At 47.7% G+C, this 20,795-nt stretch overlaps 1 protein-coding gene across 1 annotated transcript in view; it reads right to left on the bottom strand.

The window, feature by feature from the left end:
- Positions 1 to 20,565, bottom strand: part of TSEN54 (TSEN54 tRNA splicing endonuclease subunit) — a 42,702-nt gene extending 22,137 nt beyond the window's left edge. Inside the window, exon 1 of the mRNA XM_009323826.1 lies at positions 20,488 to 20,565. Within this exon, the coding sequence (XP_009322101.1) occupies positions 20,488 to 20,565 (78 nt within the window). The remainder of the gene's footprint in view (positions 1 to 20,487) is intronic.
- Positions 20,566 to 20,795: the final 230 nt, after the last annotated feature.

The raw sequence follows: 20,795 nt of genomic DNA, 5'->3' as shown, positions 1-20,795 counted from the left end.
GATTCTGCCCCTCTACTCTGCTCTGGTGAGACCCCACCTGGAGTACTATGTCCAGCACTGGAGCCCTCAGAATAAGAAAGACACGGACCTGTGGGAGTGGGTCCAGAGGAGGGCCACAAAAATGATCAGGGGGATGGAACACCCCTCCTATGAAGAAAGGCTGAGAGAGTTGGGGTTGTTCAGCCTAGAGAAGAGAAGGCTTCGGGGAGACCTTATTGCAGCCTATCAGTACTTAAAGGGGTTTATGAAAAAGATGGCGGCAAACTTTTTAGCAGGGCCTGTTGTGACAGGACAAGGGGGAATGGCTTTAAACTAAAGGGGGGGTAGATTTAGACTAGATATAAGGAAAACATTTTTTATGCTGAGGGTGGTGAAGCACTGGCACAGGTTGCCCAGAGAGGTGGTGGATGCCCCATCCCTGGAAACACTCAAGGTCAGGTTGGACGGGGCTCTGAGCAACCTGATCTAGTTGAAGATGTCCCTGCCCATGGCAGGGGGGCTGGACTAGATGACCTTTAAAGGTCCCTTCCAACCCAAACTATTCTATGATTCTATGGAAAGCTCCTCTCTTGTGTTGCTAATAATTCTCCAACCTAATCTCTCTTTCTCCATTCAAATTGACATGTTTCCCAGCAGCTGTCTGCTAAATCCCAGGCAGGTTTTGTAATTGGCCCCATTTCCCCGGGAGCTTTTGCAACAGCAAAGCAGCTTTTGTCATTTTTTCATTCCTCATGAAACTTTTCTTTCCTGGTGACGAATGAAAATTTTTCCTGCTGCCTTTGGTCCTTCCAGGCATGGCTTGTGGGGCTTTCCGGGGGCTGGAGGAATAGTTTATCTCAGCTCCCCCTGACAGCATTGCTAATTTCCTGATAATGCAGATAATCAGGAGTCATAAATATTAACTTGGGCTTTCTATATTTCCTTTTTGTTGTTTTTTTTTTGTGTGTGTGTTGGAAAGTAGATAGGGGTTGCAGGTGGGGCTCTTGCTGGTTTGCTGGGCAAGGGCCCTTTGGGTTAAGGAGAAGTTGAGGTCTCTGGATACTGTCAGGTACTGCCATGGGGCTTTGCACAAATACTGATGCTCCAGTGGAGGGGCCACGTACGCAGAAAACCCTGTTTCTGGAGTGTCCTGTGCATCAGGGAGCCTGCTGCTGCCAAAAAGCTGCATTTGGGAGTTAAAGGGAAGGAGCACGAGGGAGATCCTGCAGTTGTGGGCTGCAACAGTTGCAGAATTTCAGTGGTGACCTGTTTTCATCCTGGAGAAGGATCCTGCTGTGTTTCTGTGTCTGTGAACCTGCTGGCAGAGACAGGTCCAGGTCTGTGCTTCCTCTGCTTGCCTGCAAGGTCTGCCTCATGTCAGGAGCTTACCGTGAAATGACAGAGCGTCAGTGTTGGATGGGTCTAACCCTATTGCAACTTTCAGTTTGGACAACTGGAGCTGGTGCCAGGATCCTGTTTGCTGGGACAGGATGTGTTAATGGGGGGCCGCAGGCAGCTGTGCCATGCAAATGTGCTGCTTTTTCCTTGGTGCATCCAATGTAGGCAGGGTCACAGCCCTATGAGTGATGGGGGTGCCAGGAGCTCCTGGTTTTCCCAGGTAGCTCACCATGGCTGAGTGCAAATGCAACTTGCACACAGTGTCAAGTAAGAGCGTCTTCTCTTGGGAGCCTGAGGGCTTGCTCCGGATAAATTGGCAGTATCAGCCCTTGTGTTGCTGAGCAACCCTGTGGGCAGCCTGTGGTGAAGGAGGCGGCTGTGAATTAGAGAAGGATCCACGTCTCCTGCTGGCTCTAATCAAGGTCCTGGCCCTGGATGTAGGTTGCAGCCTGGTTTGGTTGCTTCTCTTAACTCGAGCCCTGGATAAGTGTTTGTAATCTTGTAGTCTTCACAGCTTCCATCTGACAGTGTTTGCATTTGTTCCTAGTGCTTTGATCATGGTAATAAATCCCAGCTCCTCTGGCAAATTGAATCTCACCTAGGACGCTACAAGTGTTGTTAGCGTTGATGGACTGAGGTGCTCTGCTATCTCCCGGCTTCCTCCAGCTCTGCAGGACTGTGCCACCTTTCCTCTGCAATGCCACTTGCCCATTTTGGGATCACCTCCAGGGAGGTGAGAGGTTTTTTCTGTGTCTCGGACTGCCTGACCCAGCAGTGCTGGTGCTGTGCTGGCAGCAAGTGCTTGGGCTGCCAAGACAGCACATCGTGGGGTGAGGGTGCTGGTGCTGTGGAGGTGGAGGAGTCACCTGGGTATCCTGCAGGTGGTCCTGAGGGTGACAAACTGCTCTCTAAGGCTTGAGCCCTGCTATGGTGAAAAATTACTTCTAAACTTGCCTTGTTTGCAGTTCATCCTGGCTTAGCAGACTCAAGTGTGTTATATTCTGTTGGCCAGCAGGAGCAGGGAAGTGATAGTGCCCCTGTACTCAGCACTGGTGCGGCCGCACCTCGAATACTGTGTTCAGTTTTGGGCCCCTCACTACAAGAAGGATGTTGAGATGTTGGAACGTGTCCAGAGAAGGGCAACGAGGCTGGTGAGGGGTCTGGAGAACAAGCCTTATGAGGAGCGGCTGAGGGAGCTGGGGTTGTTTAGCCTGGAGAAAAGGAGGCTGAGGGGAGACCTCATTGCTCTCTACAACTACCTGAAAGGAGGTTGTAGCAAGGTGGGTGTTGGTCTCTTCTCCCAAGTAACTGGCGAAAGGACGAGAGGAAATGGCCTCAAGTTGCGCCAGGGGAGGTTTAGATTGGATGTAAGGAAAAATTTCTTTACTGAAAGAGTAGTTAAACATTGGAACAGGCTGCCCAGGGAAGTGGTTGAGTCACCATCCCTGGAAGTATTTAAAAGACGGGTAGATGAGGCGCTTAGGGACATGGTTTAGTGGGTATGGTGTTGTTGGGTTGACGGTTGGACTCGATGATCTTGGAGGTCTCTTCCAACCTTTAATGATTCTATGATTCTATGATTCTATTCTCTATTCTAAAGCCATTTCTAGTCTTGGCCCTGGGCTGAGACTCTTTAAAAATGAAGCTGAAAATCTGGTTCCTTGAAAACAGAGTCCCAAATTGGAACCAGAGCCAGTGCCTGGCACCACTGAGCAGTGAGGCTGCAGCCAGCCAAAAGCAGGCAAGGACAAGTTTCTGCATGGGCTGTGTGTCACACTGAGGACAGACACTTGCCTGTCACTGCTCTGGTTTTGCCATCGGAAAGGTGCCACCTGGGGCAGCCACTATGGTGGAAATCGGCTGGTTCAGACCTTCCCTGGTGAGGGTGAAAGGTGCACTGCGTGTTACCTTTCATAAGAAAACCTACTATCCCCTGGCCAGGGGTGGGACTTGGCTGGGGAATCTCTTGCTTGTGTGCTCCAAGGTCCCAGGGGTGTGTATTCTGCGCCGGGCCCAGGATCAGTGGCTCCATGAGATCCGCTACATCCAAAGAATGCTGTAAGGGAATAGCTTTGTGGGACTGGGCTGATCATGGTGAAATCTGATGCTCGTGAAATCCAGGCTTGTGGCACCCAGAAAGCAGTCATCTGTTGCAACTTCACTGTCGGCTGAAGTTAATCCCCTTGAGATCTGTTCATGTTGCTTCTCCCTAAACTAGTGAGGCTGGGGCTGTCCTGACCAGTGGCTCATCTCTCAAATCTGCTGTCCCAGTGCTGCCTGTAAGGAATTCCAGCAGCTTCCATCATAATTTGCGGGTCCCTGAAAATCCTGCAAGTTGCTCCTGAAGACTGATTTGAATGGTGTTAAGCATTTTTCTCTGTGTTCTTGTTTGCCACCTCCTCCCCTGACCTGCTTTGCACTGTGACTTTCTTCGGCTGGCTGTATCCTGCAGTTCCCCAACATCAGTCTCCATTAGGTGACACCTCTTTACCAACATGTACATGCTCAATGTACAACCAGGTAATTGCTGTGCAATTTCACACCCAGGTGATCTATTGCAAGCTTATCCAGTCAGGGACTCTAATAATTAATCTGCAAATTAAGCTTGCTTTTAAATTAAGCCATGCATTATAACAGCATGACATGGGAAACTGCTAACTCTTTAGAGTTAGGGGGCAGTGTCACTTGCTTCTCCCACCCAAACAAACTGTGATGGCTTTAATGTGACTTTCATGTGTCCCATCATTCCCAAGCACTGGGGAGCCAAAGCAAAGATTGATCTTGGGGCATCGAGAGCAAAGGGTGCGGCGATGCAGCTTATCGGAAGCCATCAGTACCAGGAACTGGCTGCCATGTGAATCAGACCAGCTCACTCACCAGGCTGAAAACTAATCCGCATCCCAAATTTTGCCTCTAATCCCCTGATGTTGGACTTGACTTAAAATATCTTGAGAATAAGGGAAAAAGAAGATTTAAGTTTTGCTTGTTTTGCAGCTTTCACAGGGCTACATCTCCCTGATCCAGCCAGGAGAGTCAATAGGTCTTAAATGAGCAACGCTTGGTATAAATACCTCAGTAAATACCGAATGCCTTTTTGGTTTTCTGCAGCTTTTAAGACTTTGGGAGGAAACTAGCATCATGTGGGTCCATCTCTCAAGGAGGAAAAAAGCTGCTGGAAACGGAATGGTGTCAGCAGTCAGAACTTCAGCATTTCTGCAAAACCAGCCCTTTCTATGCAGTATGTAGTTCGTCTAAACTTTAAACCCTTCTTACCTTTCTCTTTGTTTGATTCCCCCTTAAGTGAATCCCTTCAGAGATGCTTGTTAATTCATGTCCATTTGAACAGGGGTCCCTGGGAACCTGTGGCGTCTGTAATGCTAAACACTAGCCATATGGGTTATCTCGCTCTGGCAGTCCCTCGCATTGTGGCTGGCTTCCCCCCTTCCTCTTGCAGCTGCAAGCCCAGGTCCCACTCATTCATTCATTAATCCCTTTCATTCCCAGCTCATTTGTTCATATCCTCTGCAGCATGTAGAGAAAATTACAATCCCCAGAACAAATAGGAATTCTCCTTTTTGGAAATAAAAGCCGGTCCTTTTAAATTGTTTGTTCTCTTTGAGATTTGCCTGTGTGTAGATGAAAAGGAGGTCTCCTATAATGGAGTCGAAGCCTTGGTGCTGAGCAGGGACAATAGGAGGGAATCCATCCCTCTTCCTTTTGTATTGCACGCTCTCCCTGTGCCTCCCCCCACAAAGGGGATCAGATGAATTTTCCAGGGCAGATGGATCAGTTTTAATGATGTACCTCTGTGCTGCTCTGGCCTCCAGTAAACGCAATGAAAGCAGAGATTTGCAGATTTTTTTTTTTTTTTTACTGCAAAGCTACTGTGTGGCTTCTGCTGTGCAGCATGGCCACTCCTGCAGCATTTCTTTTAGCCTGTGCTCCGCGAAGGTGCTTGGCTCTGGGTCAGTGCGATTGCAAATTCACCTGCCAGGACATTGACCCTTTTCCTGGCTGTGTGTGTACAGAGAGCCCTGGCAGCTCTGGAGGGGACAGGGTCCAAACCTAGGAGCCTGCTCCCCTCCCACAGGCGTGGGAAAGTGTGGGACCCTTGGCCTCTTGGACCTCTGGGAGGAGAAGATGGCAGTGGCATCTTTCCCAGTCTCCTGCCTCATTCCAGCTGATCCCTTCTCTTAAGCTTGTCTTATGCTGGGAAATCATAAGCTCTGCCTGTAACTTTGCTGGATGAGCAGTTTTAATTCCAGACAAAAAAGGCACTGGAGCTTACCCTGTCCAGCTTCCTACCACAGCTGGGCTGGGGCAGAGCGTGTGTCTCTGGTGAACAGGGTTGCCCTGAGCCGGGTGAGGTACAGCGACCTGGTGCAGGGTGAGTGTGAGCCCAGGCTCCTGGTCTGTGGTGGGGACGTGGCTACCTGGGGGCAAGGGACCTTCTGCAGAGCCTGAGCCAGGCTGCTGGCATGGGTGGTGGAAGAAGGTTTGGGGAACTTGCTTTGTTGTCTGTGGGTGAGTGGAGGCTGATTCCACGTCCCCCCCCGCCCCTGGAATGGAGTAAGTCCTCCCAGGATGGATGTGAAAAAGCTATTTAGCTACTGCAGCCCATTAAGTGATCCTTAAAATGCAAGTTTCCCAACTTGCAGAGATGTTGAGCTGCTCAAGTGTTTGAGGTGCTCTAGAAGTGGTTGCTGCCTTCTGAAGTGTCTCTATTAAAAGCTGAGCAGATCCTTGTCCCTGTCTCATACAAGGGACTTCTTTTCCAGTTTGAACAGTCATCAACTACATTTACTGTCAGAAAAGCTTGTGAGCATAATGAACTCTGGAAACTGCTTATCTGTCTTTTGAGATAAAAATATTTTTGTCCTGGAAATCAAATGATATCTTGCACTTAGCAAAAAGAACTAAAACATACTCCATCTCAAATGTAATCTGCTTACAAAACTCCTCTTGAACAACCTACAAAGCAGAAATTGTTCATTGAGTGACTGACAGGATTTAGTCAGTATCACTTTCTGGAGGGCAAGATAGTGAATTAATTCTTGCAAAGTGAGCTTAGTAGTCTTTGCTTTGGATTTGTTTTGGATGAGCCCTTTCACCCCCATCCCATCTGAGTGAAGTAGTGCTGTTATATCCTACAGGAGAAGTAGCTTACCTTATAGGATAAAGGAGGCTGTTACCCAGTGCTGGCAATCCTTCACTGCCATTGCCTTCATCCCCCAGTGTGCTTGGAAAACTGGATAATTTTGCCTACCAGTTTGGGAAAAATTTGTCTACCACAGTGCTGGAGAGCGAAAACCTCCAGAAACCTGTCCTCCATCACTGCCCGATGGCACGCTCATGCTGGAGACTCACCATCCCACAGAGACAGCTGTGATTTTCCCAAAGGGGAGTCTGCAGTGTATTGAGCCACTGTCTGCCTGCACAGCTGTTGGGAAAAGCACTGCTGACTTTTTCCTTGCCTGAAACCTCTTGGTTTTTACTTTTTGCCACTTTAATTCTCCATAGGCAAAACATGAGTCTCCAGCATGAGCTGAATGAGTAGACTGAGCCATTGTGAGCAGCTGTCGCTCAGCTCATAGCTGGGAGTGGGATCCTTTCTGGAGGATGCACACAGACCTGGGCTGACCTCAGCTGCAAAGGGCATCTCTGAAGTCGTGCATTGCTCTGACAACTCAGAGGCTAAAGCTCCCCCAAGCCTCGCTGCTCTGCGTGATTCATCTGTTTGGGCTTTGCATCTCAGCACTCATGCTCCTTGAATCTGGTTAGAGGCAGCCCCGCGCTCTACAACCACTGCCAGTAAATCCACTAGAAAAGCCCCATTTCCATTTCTTGTTTAAAAACAGTAGCTGCACTAAAAATACTTCTGCCCCTGCAACTCAGATGGTGAATGGAGGAGTTGTTGGGGCCAGCAGGGGCCCAGCAGGCTGCTTAGCATGACAATAGATCTCTCTAATTGTACATATGCAATGTTTGGTGCGGTGGTGGTGGATGAGATGAAGAGGCTGGTTGGTGATTCATAGCTGAGTCATAGGTCCTTTGGCTGGAGGGAAGTGTTGCCCCCCCAGTTGGAGCAAGGGGAAAGGACTTAGCTGAGCTCTAAACTTTGAACCACATGAGGTCAAGGGTGTCCTTCCACAAAGGTCTCGGCAGGTGCTTGCTGCTGAAAGATGTCCAGCTTCCTTCTTGTGTGGCTGCTCAGCAAACTAGGGACTGGCCTGGGTTGGGTTCAGTGTGTGCTAATTAATCCTGAGCTGTTAACCACTGCACAAATGCAATTCTGTTGCCCCATCTTTAATGTAGGATGACCTGGCGCTGCTCAGATGTGAAGGATTTTCTGGTTTTGCAGCTCTTTAAGACTAAAGAACATGAAAGGTTGAGCCTTAATTGTGGCTTTAAATGAATTTAAATCTCTTGAAAAAGCTGCAGGTAGAAGTAAAGATTTGGGAGGATAAAGTGCCTTGCTGCAGGGGCAGCTGGTTTGGCAGGCTGGAGCCCAGGGTTTGGGGTGTCTGTGGAGAGGCCAGAGCTTGGCTGCCTTCTTGCAGGGTTAAAATTGCATGAGGTGTGGGTTAAAATTGGATGAGGAGCTGCAGCTGTTGCTGGGCAGGGTCTTTATTTCAGCTGGAAGACTGAAAGGGCTGCCAAGGCTGTCTCCTTCCTCTGTTGGTCTAAAACAGTGCTGCCTGGTTGCTTCTCCTCCACCACTTTAACTCATAAGAGAAATGAGTTTCTGGAGCTGTTGCTTGGTGTTTCTTTTGAGGAGAAGTAAGTAGGGAAATGCTAATGGGAAGATGCAGCACTTTCCCCTCACCAGTCCTCTTAGATTTTGGTTAAAATGCATTCAGGCTCCTGGGAAGAAGAAGAGTACCTCCAATGTGGTAGTCTTAGTCTTGGTTTTTCATTTAGTTTAGCATAATCTCATGGCCTGTCTCAAAAGGCCTTATTAACAAGGTAGGGTGTGAATTCAGTGTGAAGGCACTAGGAGCAGCACTGCCTACAGCAACAACATGTGTGATGATGTGGTTCATAGTCCTGGTTTAGCTGTCTGGTTTGATTTTTAACTGCTGCTGCCCTTTCCTTCAGAGGCAGCTTCTCTCTCGAGGTGGAGGAAATAATATGTGATCCTGGGGAGAGATTTGTCACACCTGGCACGTACTCCACTGATGCTGACCCTGTTATGGCAGAGTCAAAATGCTGGAGGGTTATGGTCCTGTCACGCCAAGCACCAATAGTTAAGGATAAGAACCCAAAATGACTTGTGGTTGTAGGGTGGCAAGTGGGTGGGAGAGACCTCACAAGCACATCTCACAGGCACCCTCAAGGTATTCGGGGAGCTGAGAACCTGCTGCCGTCTCTCCTTGCAGCCCCTGAAAGGCTGGTTTGCTGCACTGTGGAAGAGAGTAGCCTGGGGAGAGCTTTGGAGGGGGAAAGATGCTGCCTGTGTTATTGGGCTATAAATGGTGTCAAGTCTGATGTTCCTGAATTCTTGGGCGCTGCAGCACTGCAGGCATTAACTGGGGTGGTAACAAGTCAGGTATTTATATTGCAATCATGCCCAAAAGGCCAGAACTGGAGATCTAGGATGGGAGTTGCTGTGTCAGACACACAATAAAACATAATGATCCTCTGGGCTTCCAGCCTTTGCTGCTTGGGGAAAAGAGGAGGAGGGAAAAACAACAAGTCCAGGTGTCTGAATTCAAACCAACAAATGTGCAGAGGCTGCTGTGTGCTGATGGTCAGGGCAGGAGGCACTTAGCGCTGTGAGGTGAGCTTATACTGCTGAGCCCTATCTGCACAGCCCTTGGTGAGCTGCCTCCCAGAGTCAGTGAAGACAAGCCCTCACTTGCTGTATGGATGTATGCAGGACATCATTGGCAGGGGATGCAGAGCCAGACTGGGGAGCACCTCAGCTGCAGGCTGGAGACCCTGTGAGAAGTGGTGTGGCCAAACCTCAGCATCTCACAGCTGTATTTGTGAAACCTGATGGAAATGGCCTTTTCTGCCCTGCCTTTGTGCAAAACCCTAGCTTCTGGGGAGAGCTAAAACTTGGTAACAACATCTGACAGGAGCTCTAGTCTCTTGTCTAATGACTCACTGATATGGCTATCGGCTCATTACTGCATGCTGCTCTACCTAAGTGGACAGTTAATTTGCTTGTAGCTGGCACTACTAGTTTGCATGCCTTATCCACTTTGTTATTGATGTAACTGCACCCAGCTGCAAATTAATTGGCTGCTGCTTCGTTGGCGCAGAGCAAATTGCTTGCAGATGTATCATAAATTCATAGATGGTAGACTAGATTGGCAGGGTGCTGAGTGTCCTCTACACCCCTCTGTATCAAACTCTCATATTAACAACTTGCAGTGCTCGGAGGGAGGGAGGTGTGCTCCAGAGCAAAGTCATCACGACCCTGGGTGCCTACAGCCTTGGTCAGAGTGCTTGAGAGGAGGTGAAAATAGGAAGAGGATGGTGCTGGGTAACCTTTGACTTAAACAGCTCTTTGTGGAAGTAGCTTAGTCATTTGTCATCTTTTCTCCATTGCACGCAGTTGGGGTCTGTGGTGCAGAGAGATGCTGTGGGTTGGGGTGAGCCCTGCAGGCAAGGCAGAGCTGGGAGCGAGCTGTGGTCTGTCCGCTTTTGGAGTGAGGGTCTTGGTGTGGCTGGGCTTGAGGTGCTTTAACCTGCACATGCAGGCTGGTTCTTTAGCTGGTTTATCTTCACCCAGCACAAGCACAGCCTAAGTGAAGTATTCCCTCTCTTCACGGCATTGATGAAAGTCTAACATCACTGATAGTAAGTTAATGATATGTTGAAAGCTCAAGGCTAAGGGAGCAGGAATAAATATCCTTGAGACCTGTCTAGCTCTGCCTCTTCTGACACCTCCTAATTTTCCATGTAAATTGGCTTATGGATCTTTGGCTCAAAGGCTGTGTTGTGTGCTGGGGGAGTCTGGCGTGTCTGCTAGGAAATTATCCAGCATAATGGCAGGGTTATAATTGTGCTGTAGCTATTCAGATCTGCCTCCCCTGTGTGGACACCCTATCTGTGACTATCTGAATAATCACTGCATTTACAGCAGTTTAGCATGCTTTTCTGGTTTGTTAAATACTGTATGCCAGTATGCGACAGGCCCATGTGTGCACAGTTGTGCTCATAATAAAACATGATGTTTAATCATTCTGTTATTTTGACTCAACCGTGCATGAACAGCAGGGATAGTTCTTGTGCACACACCTAAAAGAATAAGCTCGGGCTTCAGCTTATCCAAGTAAAGTAAATTCACCCAGAATTTTGCAGGAAGTAAATAAAGGCATGAGCACAGCTGCAGGGAAATCCATTCAAAAGGTATCCATTCACTCGATTCTGGATCTGTTACTGTACGACAGTACAGATTGAAGTCTGTTTCTGACTTCACAGAAAACAAAATGTGGGGGTTGACTTTTCCCTATTGTACGATTAGTTTTAAAACTGTGCAAGTCATTCAATCAGCTGAAATTCATTCAGCTTTTAAATTAAAAAAGGTCTAATGACTAGCTGTGCTTTGAGTGCTGCTGACTTGAGGGCTGTGTAGCACAGATGAGAACTTGTCCCTCCGCACAGATGGAATAAATAAAAACAAGGTACGAAAAGAGCCAGTGTCCCTTTGCGCTATGAGTTTGCGATTGGAAAATTCCCTTAATTTGCACACAGCAATGCTCCTTATTTCTAAGGCCTGAGCTGAAGATGGGAACCATAGTAACATCAATAATAAATCCCCAGAAGAAAGGGAAGGTTTGATGAAAAAGTGTCCCTGTTTGACCCTGGAAGATGGTTATGGAAACAAACCTGTGCCTGTGCTGGAGGCTTGAGGGATGATGCTGCCCCTTTTGCAGACACAGGTCTGCTCAGCAGGCTGCTGGGATGGCCTCAGGCTCAGCCCAACAAAGCCTGACAGTTGCTTTCAGGTAGATGTAGGGGGGGACCCCCCACATTTCAGGTAGATATGAGGGCAGGGACCTTTCCTAAGTCCAGGATTGAAAATGAAGTCTTCGCTCAGTTCAATCACCCAACTTCTGGGATATCTCAGCAGAGATGCTCTGGGCATGAGTTTCATTCTGACCAGTAAAAATATTTTTGTCTATCAGGGAGGAAATTAAGATGGAAACATGCAGACTAGAAGCTCTCACAGGCTCAGGAAGGACCTTTCCTTGTAGGTTGGAAGCTGGTTATGTTGCCAACATCCCCTTGCTGACACTGAATGCTGCTTTGCGCTATGGTGGTTTTACTTAGTTTGCTGTACAGGGCGTTTCAGCAACAGCATGGCCAGGGCATGCTCAGAGAGGGGAGCCTGAACAGGCAGTGAATGGAGATCTTGAAACCCCTATGCCAGCTAAAAAGGAGTATTATAAGCAGCAGTCTTATAAACAGCCAAAATCAACTATCTTGACCGAACTACTAACAAGGCAAATAAGACTGCAATAGATTTTGGTAAAACTCAACACTGGTTTTAATTAGCTCAATAATTCTATTTTCAAAGCCTGCTTGAAAGACTCGGAATCAACTTTGATTTTTTTTTTCTTTATTTTCCTTCCTAGGAGAAAGTAGCAGGAACTAACTGCTGGAGGTGGTCTATTTAAAAAGAACCAAACCCACAAATTCTTTATTTCATAAAACAGCAAGAAGATTGCTTCCCTTTGGCTACTCTTCCCTCAGTGCTGAAATTGTCTGGCTCACTGAGTCTCCGGTGCCCACTGCTCCTTCTGAAGCTTAAAACAAGCTCCTCAGGGGGGCTGCTGGTTTCTCTTGACTATTTCCTTTCCCAAAGCAGCACAAACGGTGCTGACTGGTCTCTTTGCCAAGTCCTTAGAGCTTCCCTGCATCTCTGTCCCTTCCCAGTGCCTGTATCATCACCCTTGATCGTGGATCTTTGATTACGATGTCTCACTTCTAGTTATTTGATGAAAACTGACCAACTTAGTCCAGTTGACACACTTGTCATCGTGGTGTCCTGACCTTGGAAAAGTGAAAGGTGAAAACCTTTCCTGGGAACCTAAAAGGAAACCTCTAAGTAGAAGCCCAAGGGGAAAAAGTCAGGTCAGGAGTGAAAAGGAGGAAAGAAATTTATGCCAAACTATTGAGATGTTTTTACCTTGTGTTATCATGCAGAGCAAAGCCTCCAAAGTGCCATCAGCTCATCTCATTTTAAGCCAGCGTGTGTGTGCATCTGTGGTTTTCCTGTGCGGACAAACACTGCTAGACAGACTGCTGGAGAGGTTGCTGCTTCATCTCACAGTCTGTGCAAAGATGTAAATACCCCAGAGCGAGCAAATCACAGGGCAACGGTCAGGATCTGATGTGTCTTGCTGGAATATATCACCACCACCATAAGCACCAGTTTCTCTAACTGCAGAAACGGGGATAAGCTCATTTCTGCCCCCTCTGCAAGTTATGGGCATGGAGTTTATTAATGCTCATAACATGGGCCGGAGGGTGTTGCAGAATTGCCACCTAAGACAACTTTTCAAGCTTCAAAAGTAGTATAGCATCTGCTAATCAATACTCATTCCCACTCTCTCTTCTCCCAACCAGCTACAGCTCAAGTAAGGCTAATGTTTTTTTCTTTGAGGTGTTTGCTGTTCACACTAATGCATCCTGAAATACAGCCATTGGCACAAAAATGTCAGATGTGATGTGAACCACTTGCAGAGCTGCCACTGCCAGCTGTGTCCTCATTATGTATGACACTGTCCGAGTACAGGCAGATGTCTCATAGGTCACTGAGTGGCTCCCACTTCCAGACAGCAATTTTTCTTTTGAGAGTTAATAAAAGCATCAAGTCACAAAAGTCCCTATTTGGATTTTGCAAGGACCAAACCTGTTTTGGCCTTTTCCCTTTTTTCTGTTGCTGCATCCTTTCATTTGGTTAAAAGAAATATTTATTTAGAAATTTCTGTAGTCTTCCTGTTGGCCTTTACAGTCCATAGTTCTCAAAGCTTCCTTTACCCTGAGATGTATTAGCTTTGCCCTTTCAGGAGTCAGGCTTGTTTGATTGAAAGACGAACATTAAGCTGAGTTTTGTTTCCTGGTGCCCTGTTCTGCAGGAGCCAGCTCTTGTCCCCTCACCACCACCAGCGCCATCCCCAGATTCCTCCCTCTGTGCAGTGCTTTACAAGTCAAACTCAGTTTGGATAGTATTGCCCTCTTCTAGCTCATCATCAAGGCGAGGAAGGAGCAGAGTAAAGGAACTGGGGAATTTGCATAAAAGTTGATTGATATCCTCAGGGGTTATCCCATTCTAGTTGATAGTGGGGTGAGATAGAGCAGCTTTTCTCAAGCTGTGATCTAGGCTTGTTGCTCCTTCCAAAATGAGACACATCTTCAAGCTTCCTTTGCAAATGAGTTGACAGATGTCACCCAACAGCTGCCTGCAAGGGGAGAAATGTGATGTGGATTTTCTGCTTGTGACTCTGAATGTTGGTGAGGTATCCCGATATGACCAAACCCATAGCTCTTTCCATGGGAGCTGCAATGAAGGGTTTCTATTGACAAATCCCATTTCTCCAGAGCTTGCAGTGGCTGGACTGTGCTCTGCTGCTTTCTATCCCGAGATGGCTGCGTTCTGCGGAATGTGATAAATGCAGATAAATTAGTTCCTGAAGGGTTTTTATGGAAAATATGTTCCAAAATATGAACTGCTGCTTAGATAGTAACTTTGTTAACTGCCTGTGTTGTCTTTGAGGCCTTCCATCACACTTGTAATATCTAATACAGTAGCAAAAGCGTTGAATAATTCCTACGAAGACCCGATGCTCCTGCAGCATTACTTGAGTCAGTTTAACACGTGAACAGTCAGATACAGAATTTAAAATTTGGACTTCTGCACTGAGCTGTCACAATTGCAGTTCATTAGTATTGATGGTTCCTCTTTTAAAGAAGAGATTAAATACTCCTGAAAAACAGTCTTGACAGATTTAATGTATCACAGCCTTGTTACTGGTTACAGAAGATTGTTTTCTGCTAGTAATTCTGTAAGTCGGCTGCATGTCACTTAGCTAATCTCATACATGTCTGAAGCAATACTCTCACTGCTGGGTCATCTCTCCCAGCCCACAGGATATATCTGATATCTTTGCGGCTATTGGAATAAGCACATTTTAAAGAATTAGTACAATGAAGTGATTTGGGGAGATTAAAGAAATGGAGGTTATGTCCTGTCTCTAATACATCAAGGCTCTGCTGATCTGCCCGATCCCTGACGCTCGCGGGCTCATCAGCACTGCAGCTTTTAGCTGTCACTTGTAATGCTGCAGACTCAAGTGTTTCTGGTAACTGTCTTTTTTTGAGTAATCCACTACACTTTTCTGGTTTCCTTTCCTGTACTAAAGGACAGAGTCAAGATAAGCAGTTGCTTTTCTCAGCAGTACTGTAGATTTTATCTGAGATGACAGCCTACACTTTCCAAGGATAAAATGGTCATCATTATTCTCCTGTCTCCAGCCATCATCTGAGGTTTGGGTCATTAATACTTGTAAAGCATTTGAGATTATTAGACTCAATGAACTAGAGGACAGCAACGTATCAGCTTTTCTTCTTGGCAGCTCGTTTTGGTGGTGAAATCAGAGCCTCAAGATGTCAAACTCCACTCTTGGGCAGCCACAGAAGAAGCTTCTGGCATGACTCAGACCTTGTTTTGCTTGGCCTTTTTCTAATCCCATGACATTAATTTCAGTGGAGGCAGTAGTGTGAGTGAGAGCAGACTGGATTTCCTTCTGTGGTCGTGCAGTAAGGGGGTCTGAGGCTGCCTGTGCAACTGGCCCGTTTCCTTGTGTGGTCACGGACCCTTCAATTGCCCAATGAGTGTTAACTCCTTGGATGCATGTGTGCAATGTGTAGGGTGCTGTCCCATTTTGGAAGGGATTAAATACCTGTCTGAACGGGTGCTGGGGGCTGGTCACAGAGGGCAGCGAGGCTGGGTGGTACTCATACCCCTTTAGTGTGTCAGTTCAGTCACGTGTCATGTTTGGCTGTTCAAGGCAGGTTCCTGGGTTAACTCTTGTTCTAGGAATGAGTTAGACCATGTGTGTGCAGAAGGAAGATGTGAAATGGAAACACAACAGAGCACTTGGAGTCTGGTCCACAGCTGCCCCGTGTCTGCCCCCAGCAGTCTCTCAGCGGTGTCCATCACAGCTTCCATGTTTACAGCTTGGTTTATAATCTTCTCCTGTCAGTCTTTCAAGTCTTTCCTCTCCAAGCACAGATGATAACCTGTGAAGTTTCATGAACATGTGAGTTGGGAATTATTACTGCTAAAGAAACTTCTCTAGGCTTGAGGAAACTAAGGCAGCAAGAAGGAAAAGGGCAGACAGCCACGAAACAAGGGACTGAGTCTACCTGCCAGGCCTGTCTGGAAATTGTTGTAAAGAAATAAGCAGACACTGATGTAAACTGGGCCAAGTCTCAGTGTGCAGCTATGTGGCCAGCTCAGTGCAGCCTTGATTGAGACCGCAGTGGTGTCCTCCTTCATCTCACATCCACACACCAACACTTCAGCTATGTGCTTTAGCCAAATCTGGAGATGAGAAAATAGCAGGATATCAACAGTGGAGCTGTTGTTGCATTCCTAGCAAGTCTGAGCTTGGACATGATGCCACGTGGACAGGGAAGGTGATAAATTGGGCCACTGGTGTGGAGATGTGGGCTGTGAGAGTCTCACGCGTTAGCCAGCGGTTGGAACGTGGGCTACAGATGCTCCTAGAGCACCTCTCTGAGTGATGGGATCCCTGTTTGGACCCCATAACCTGGTGGCAGAGCAGCTCCGTGGGGTCTGCCAGCCTGAATGTGGATGCACACCTGGGGGATCGTGGCTGCACCATGGGATCTAGCATAGAAAGGCAATGGAGATAGAGAAGTGCCCATCCAGCTTCCAGCAGCCTTAGGAATGGCTCTCATTTGTGTGCCGTGGCAGTGTGTGATGCTTTCCTGCCCCAAAGGGTTGCCTGGCGTCTCTGCAGGGGGGGGTTTCTCAGTTTTCTGCATGCATGTTTCTTTGCTCTCACATTGGCACTGGAGCTGCAGGGAAGGTGCCTGGCTGTCCTTCTGCTCCAAAGGAGTTTGAAGATAAATAAAGAGGTCTCTGGGGCACGTAGGTCCTTATGCTGTTTTTTTAAGAACTAACCACCCAGAGCAGCCTCTTCCATCCTGTAGCCTTCAGCGTGCCAGATCTTCTAGTAGGACCAAAGGTAAAGCCAAAACCTGACTGTACTCAGCATAGCCCTTTTCCCAACTGCATACAAAGCTGGTCTGCTCCCCTTCCCTCTAAAACCAGGAGTAATTAGCTATGCTGCGGCAATATAATGAACAGCAGGCTGGATTTGCTTGGTAAAGCCTCCCAGAGCACACAGGAGACATCCTAATTATTCTGATTGGGCCATTACGATGCAGGGTTGATGGAGAGATGCTGGAATGTTGTTTTGCTTTTTTCTTTTACCCTGAGTCTGAGAGTGTGAGGAAAAGAGCGGGGAGGCCTCATTAAAATCCTCCCAAGAAAGACATGTAATTTATTTCACACCAAACAATTGATGTTTCCCATGCTGAAGAAAGACTGAATATTAATTCCAGCAAATGGGTCCCTTCTCATTGAGCTGCCAGTGTTTGTGTTCTTAAACCTAGAGATTGTGTCAGTATTGGCTGGGGGCCGCAGCTTGGCACAACATGTCTCAGCCCAGGAGCAAGTATTTATGTGTTTTCTTCAGTGGCAGTGGTTGGCTGGGGAAAAGTATCTGGACTTGAATAAAAGCAAAGGATAGGCAACTTGTTCTCACTCCGAGAGGTGGCACTTTACTCTTTTTCCCTTCTGAAGTGGTTTCCCCATTGATAACACGATGAATTTACGTTGTCAGAGCACTTGGACTAAGTTGGGGATTATGGTCTAGGAGGCTATAATGGCTTAGCCTTTAAAAAAAAAAGGGGGGGGGGAATTTTAAATCCCAAAAATGCTTTGTGCAAGTTGAAATCCAAAGTATTCATTTATGAGCAGACAGGAAGGAGGACAGAAGGAGCCCTGACATAGACAGTCTGCTCCTTTCAAAACCTGTTTCCATTTCTCAGTGGGAGGGACCTAGCTGGTAGAGAAGGTGCACCTCCAAGAACCAACCTCCCCTAATGGAATAAGTCTATATAAGCTCTATTAAGAGCTTTAAGAAGTTTTCATGAGTGCTAACTTCACTCAACATTTCCGTCACCGTGCTTATCCCTACCAAGTGTTCTATGCCAAAATGTTGGTGTTTGGCTTTCTGTGGTCAAGCCCTATGGGAGGAAAAAGTACGGGACTGTGTCCCCAAGCCTGAAGTGGGATGTGGGTGTGAGAAGCACTGCTCCTGGATGAGGTAGGAGTTTTCTCCTTGCTGTGGCTGCCTAAGGAGAGCTCTGCTTTCTCCTGTGAAGTTTCTGGTGAACCAGGGCATGGCAGCCTGGTGTTGCCAAGCTGCTGTGCTTCCAGCAACATGTGTAGGAAGAGCTACTTCAGACTTAGCAAAGGCAAATGAATAATAACCAAACACCAGAATAATTAAAATTATGTCACTGACTCTCAGCCTGCCTACTCTGTGAATGGAAACCTGCAGGGGACAGAAGAGAACAGTTTGGAGGGAAGGGCTGACTCATCTGTTAACTTAGTTTTAAGTGGAAGAAATAAGGTTGAAGACCTAAACCAAAACCTTTGTGTGTCACTGTTTAACTGAAGTTCAGAAAAGTCGCTGCCTCGAAGGTGTTTCTGTGGAGCCAGACCCTGCAGATCTCCTTTTCTCATGCAGTGCTGGATGATGATACAGTCAGTACCCAGGGTAGAGTCTGTTCCCTGTTAGAAGCCCCGCTGACTGCTGTGTTGTAAACTCAGACCCACCCTGGTGTGATGGGCAGAACTTGGCTCTCATTTCCAGGGGACTAATCCTGTATGGACCTGCAGGATGGGGCCTTGAGCCTTCACTGGTTCTTGTGTTGTTCAGCTGCTGCACTTGAGGAGGGCAATGCTGATGTATTCTGACTTTGCTTTGGCAGAGGAACCCTTCCTACAAAGGCTTGACCCCAGGGAGTGTTGACATTACTTCAGCATTTAGAGATGGTGAAAGCTACTGAGCTGACAACCCTGGAGGCTTTTCTAACATGTTTGTCCTCAGCACATTCAGAAGTGCTTATGAAAGCACCACTCTGTGCACCATCATGTCTCATACTGAAGTAAGCCACTTCTCAAGTGTAACTTTGCAGTTGTTGAAGCCCAGCTCTACCCTTCAGGAGAAGCCCAGCTCTACCCTTGTTCATCTTCAATCTGAGCCAGACTGCGAGATCAGGAGTGACAATTTCCATAACCAACACAACCGTACTGGTAGAAAGATGCTGTGAGAGGAACAACTATTGGGTCCTGTATGATCACAGGAGCTGTTTCCCAAATGGGATATGGGTAAGGCACAAAGGCTCTAAGAGCAGGTATCATCTCTTGTGCCCTCCTGCAATTGGGGGTCTACATCTCTTACCAAAGGTTTTCCCTCCAGTAGTGCAGCAAGTTCCCTGCTCAAATGCTGCCCTGTAGATACAGCTTCAAAATACCTGTTCTGTTGCCTGGAGGCACCGAAGGGCTCCCGTCTGCTGCAGGAGCCCTCCAGTGGGAGATTAGGGCTCTAGGTGAGACACCTCCCACCCCCCCAACTTTTACTTCTCTACTGGTTGATGAGACTTTCCTGTGTGCTGCCCCCTCCCCAGCCCCACAGCAGGGATGGAGCAAGTGGAAAGGCTGCAGGGGGATGTGAGGGTTTAGCCATGTTCCTTTGCTAATAAGAGGTGAGTGAGAAAGGGCTTTGCTGTGTGGTCCCTGCATCTGGCAGGAGTACTAAAGCAAAGTGAGTGGGCTGAGAACGTATCTGTACCTGCCGTGTGGCTCCTCTCCCACCGGTGAGTCTGTTGAATGAAATGCGTCCAATTAGCAGTCCAGGAGGACTGATGAAACATTATTAGATTAGTCAGGTTCTGGCTGTGTCCCAGGGGCCAGTGAGTCACCCTGCCTTTCCCTCCTCCCCACCCTGCAGCTGCCAGCATTGTGCTTGCTCTCCATCACGGCTGCAGCTTGCTCCTGGGGAGGTTTAGCTGTGCAGAGACTTCAGGTGGAGAAGGGTGTCCGGGGAAGGATGCCACTGGCCTGCTGCCTAGCAGGGCTTTGGGGACCTCAGTTCCAGCTTGTCCTTAGGGCTGGCTTGGCAGAGCTGTGACTGTGGGGAAGGCAGGAGTATATTTTACTGCCTAGTGTGGACGTGGGGATCTGCATAGTGGGAAAGAGGTAAATGAGAAGGGTGAGCCAGGGACTGAATCCTGCAGTGACCAGCCAAGGAGGGCTCTGTCGCTAGCTGGGAAAGTAGGAGTAAAAGTAACTGGACCATCTGTCCCTTGGGGGAGTTTACCAAGAGCAGGGCTGTGATATGTGCCTTCAGTTGAACCTCTAAGGACAAGGAGGGGAAGAGGAGGGGTTGGAGAGTGAACCCATCTGTCTTCCTGCTGTCTGACGAGGCAGCTCATGAACACACGGGAAAAGTGCTGGCAAAAGGAGCTGAGGAAATTTGTCTCATCCAGTGTGGCAGGCTGTTGATCCGAACAACTAGATAGAATAATTTCTTTCTATCACCCTTTGGTTCTGGGGGTGTTTTTCCCCCTGCTTATTTAGCTGGATTTCCCTTAGTTTCTCTCAAGCAAGAGAGACAACAGGCTGTGTATGGGAGGCAGGACTGCAGGGAAACATGCTGCATTATCTCTGTGCCCTTCTCACCATGCCTTTCAGACAGACCTCACAGCATTTCAGCTGCCTATCTCTGCATGAGTAGCTGTGTCCTTTTCTATTTAGTAATGCCTTTTATTCAGGCTCTGCAATCAGTAACTAAGGCACTGAGATGGGGGATCACATAATAAATATGAAGAGCAGAATAGACAAAGACGTAAAACTGAACACAAACCAGAATGTCAACAGACTCTCCAACTTAACAAAGCCAGCTCTGAAAAATAGGGAAAAGGGGTTGCATGTTTGGAATAGGTCACACCGAGGTGCACAGAGACTGTATAGCTACTGGAAGTCCTTACCTTACCCCCTAGGTAGGGGGACACCTCTGAAGGCCTTTGATCAAAAGGTTTGTGTTCAAAGGAGAGGCTCTTGTTCATCTTGTCCTGTGCTTTGGGGTGATTTAGGGAAGATGGCAAAAAGCTGCCTGTGTTCTTTGCTGGTTTCCTTTCTTCCCAACCTCCCAGCACATGCACAGGTATCCACATCCTTTTCTTCCCAAGGTGCATTTGCCACAGCTTTTATATGGGTATATATGGAAAGGGAGGGGAGCCCACAGCCAGCATTTAGGCATCTGGACTGGGAAACCACTTGGGGACAGGCAGGAGGA

The sequence above is a fragment of the Pygoscelis adeliae genome, unplaced genomic scaffold, assembly GCF_000699105.1.
Source record: "Pygoscelis adeliae isolate BGI_AS28 unplaced genomic scaffold, ASM69910v1 Scaffold75, whole genome shotgun sequence".
Classification (NCBI taxonomy): Eukaryota; Metazoa; Chordata; class Aves; order Sphenisciformes; family Spheniscidae; genus Pygoscelis; species Pygoscelis adeliae.
Note: the sequence above shows the minus strand (reverse complement) of the source record. Positions and strands in the feature narration are given on the sequence as shown.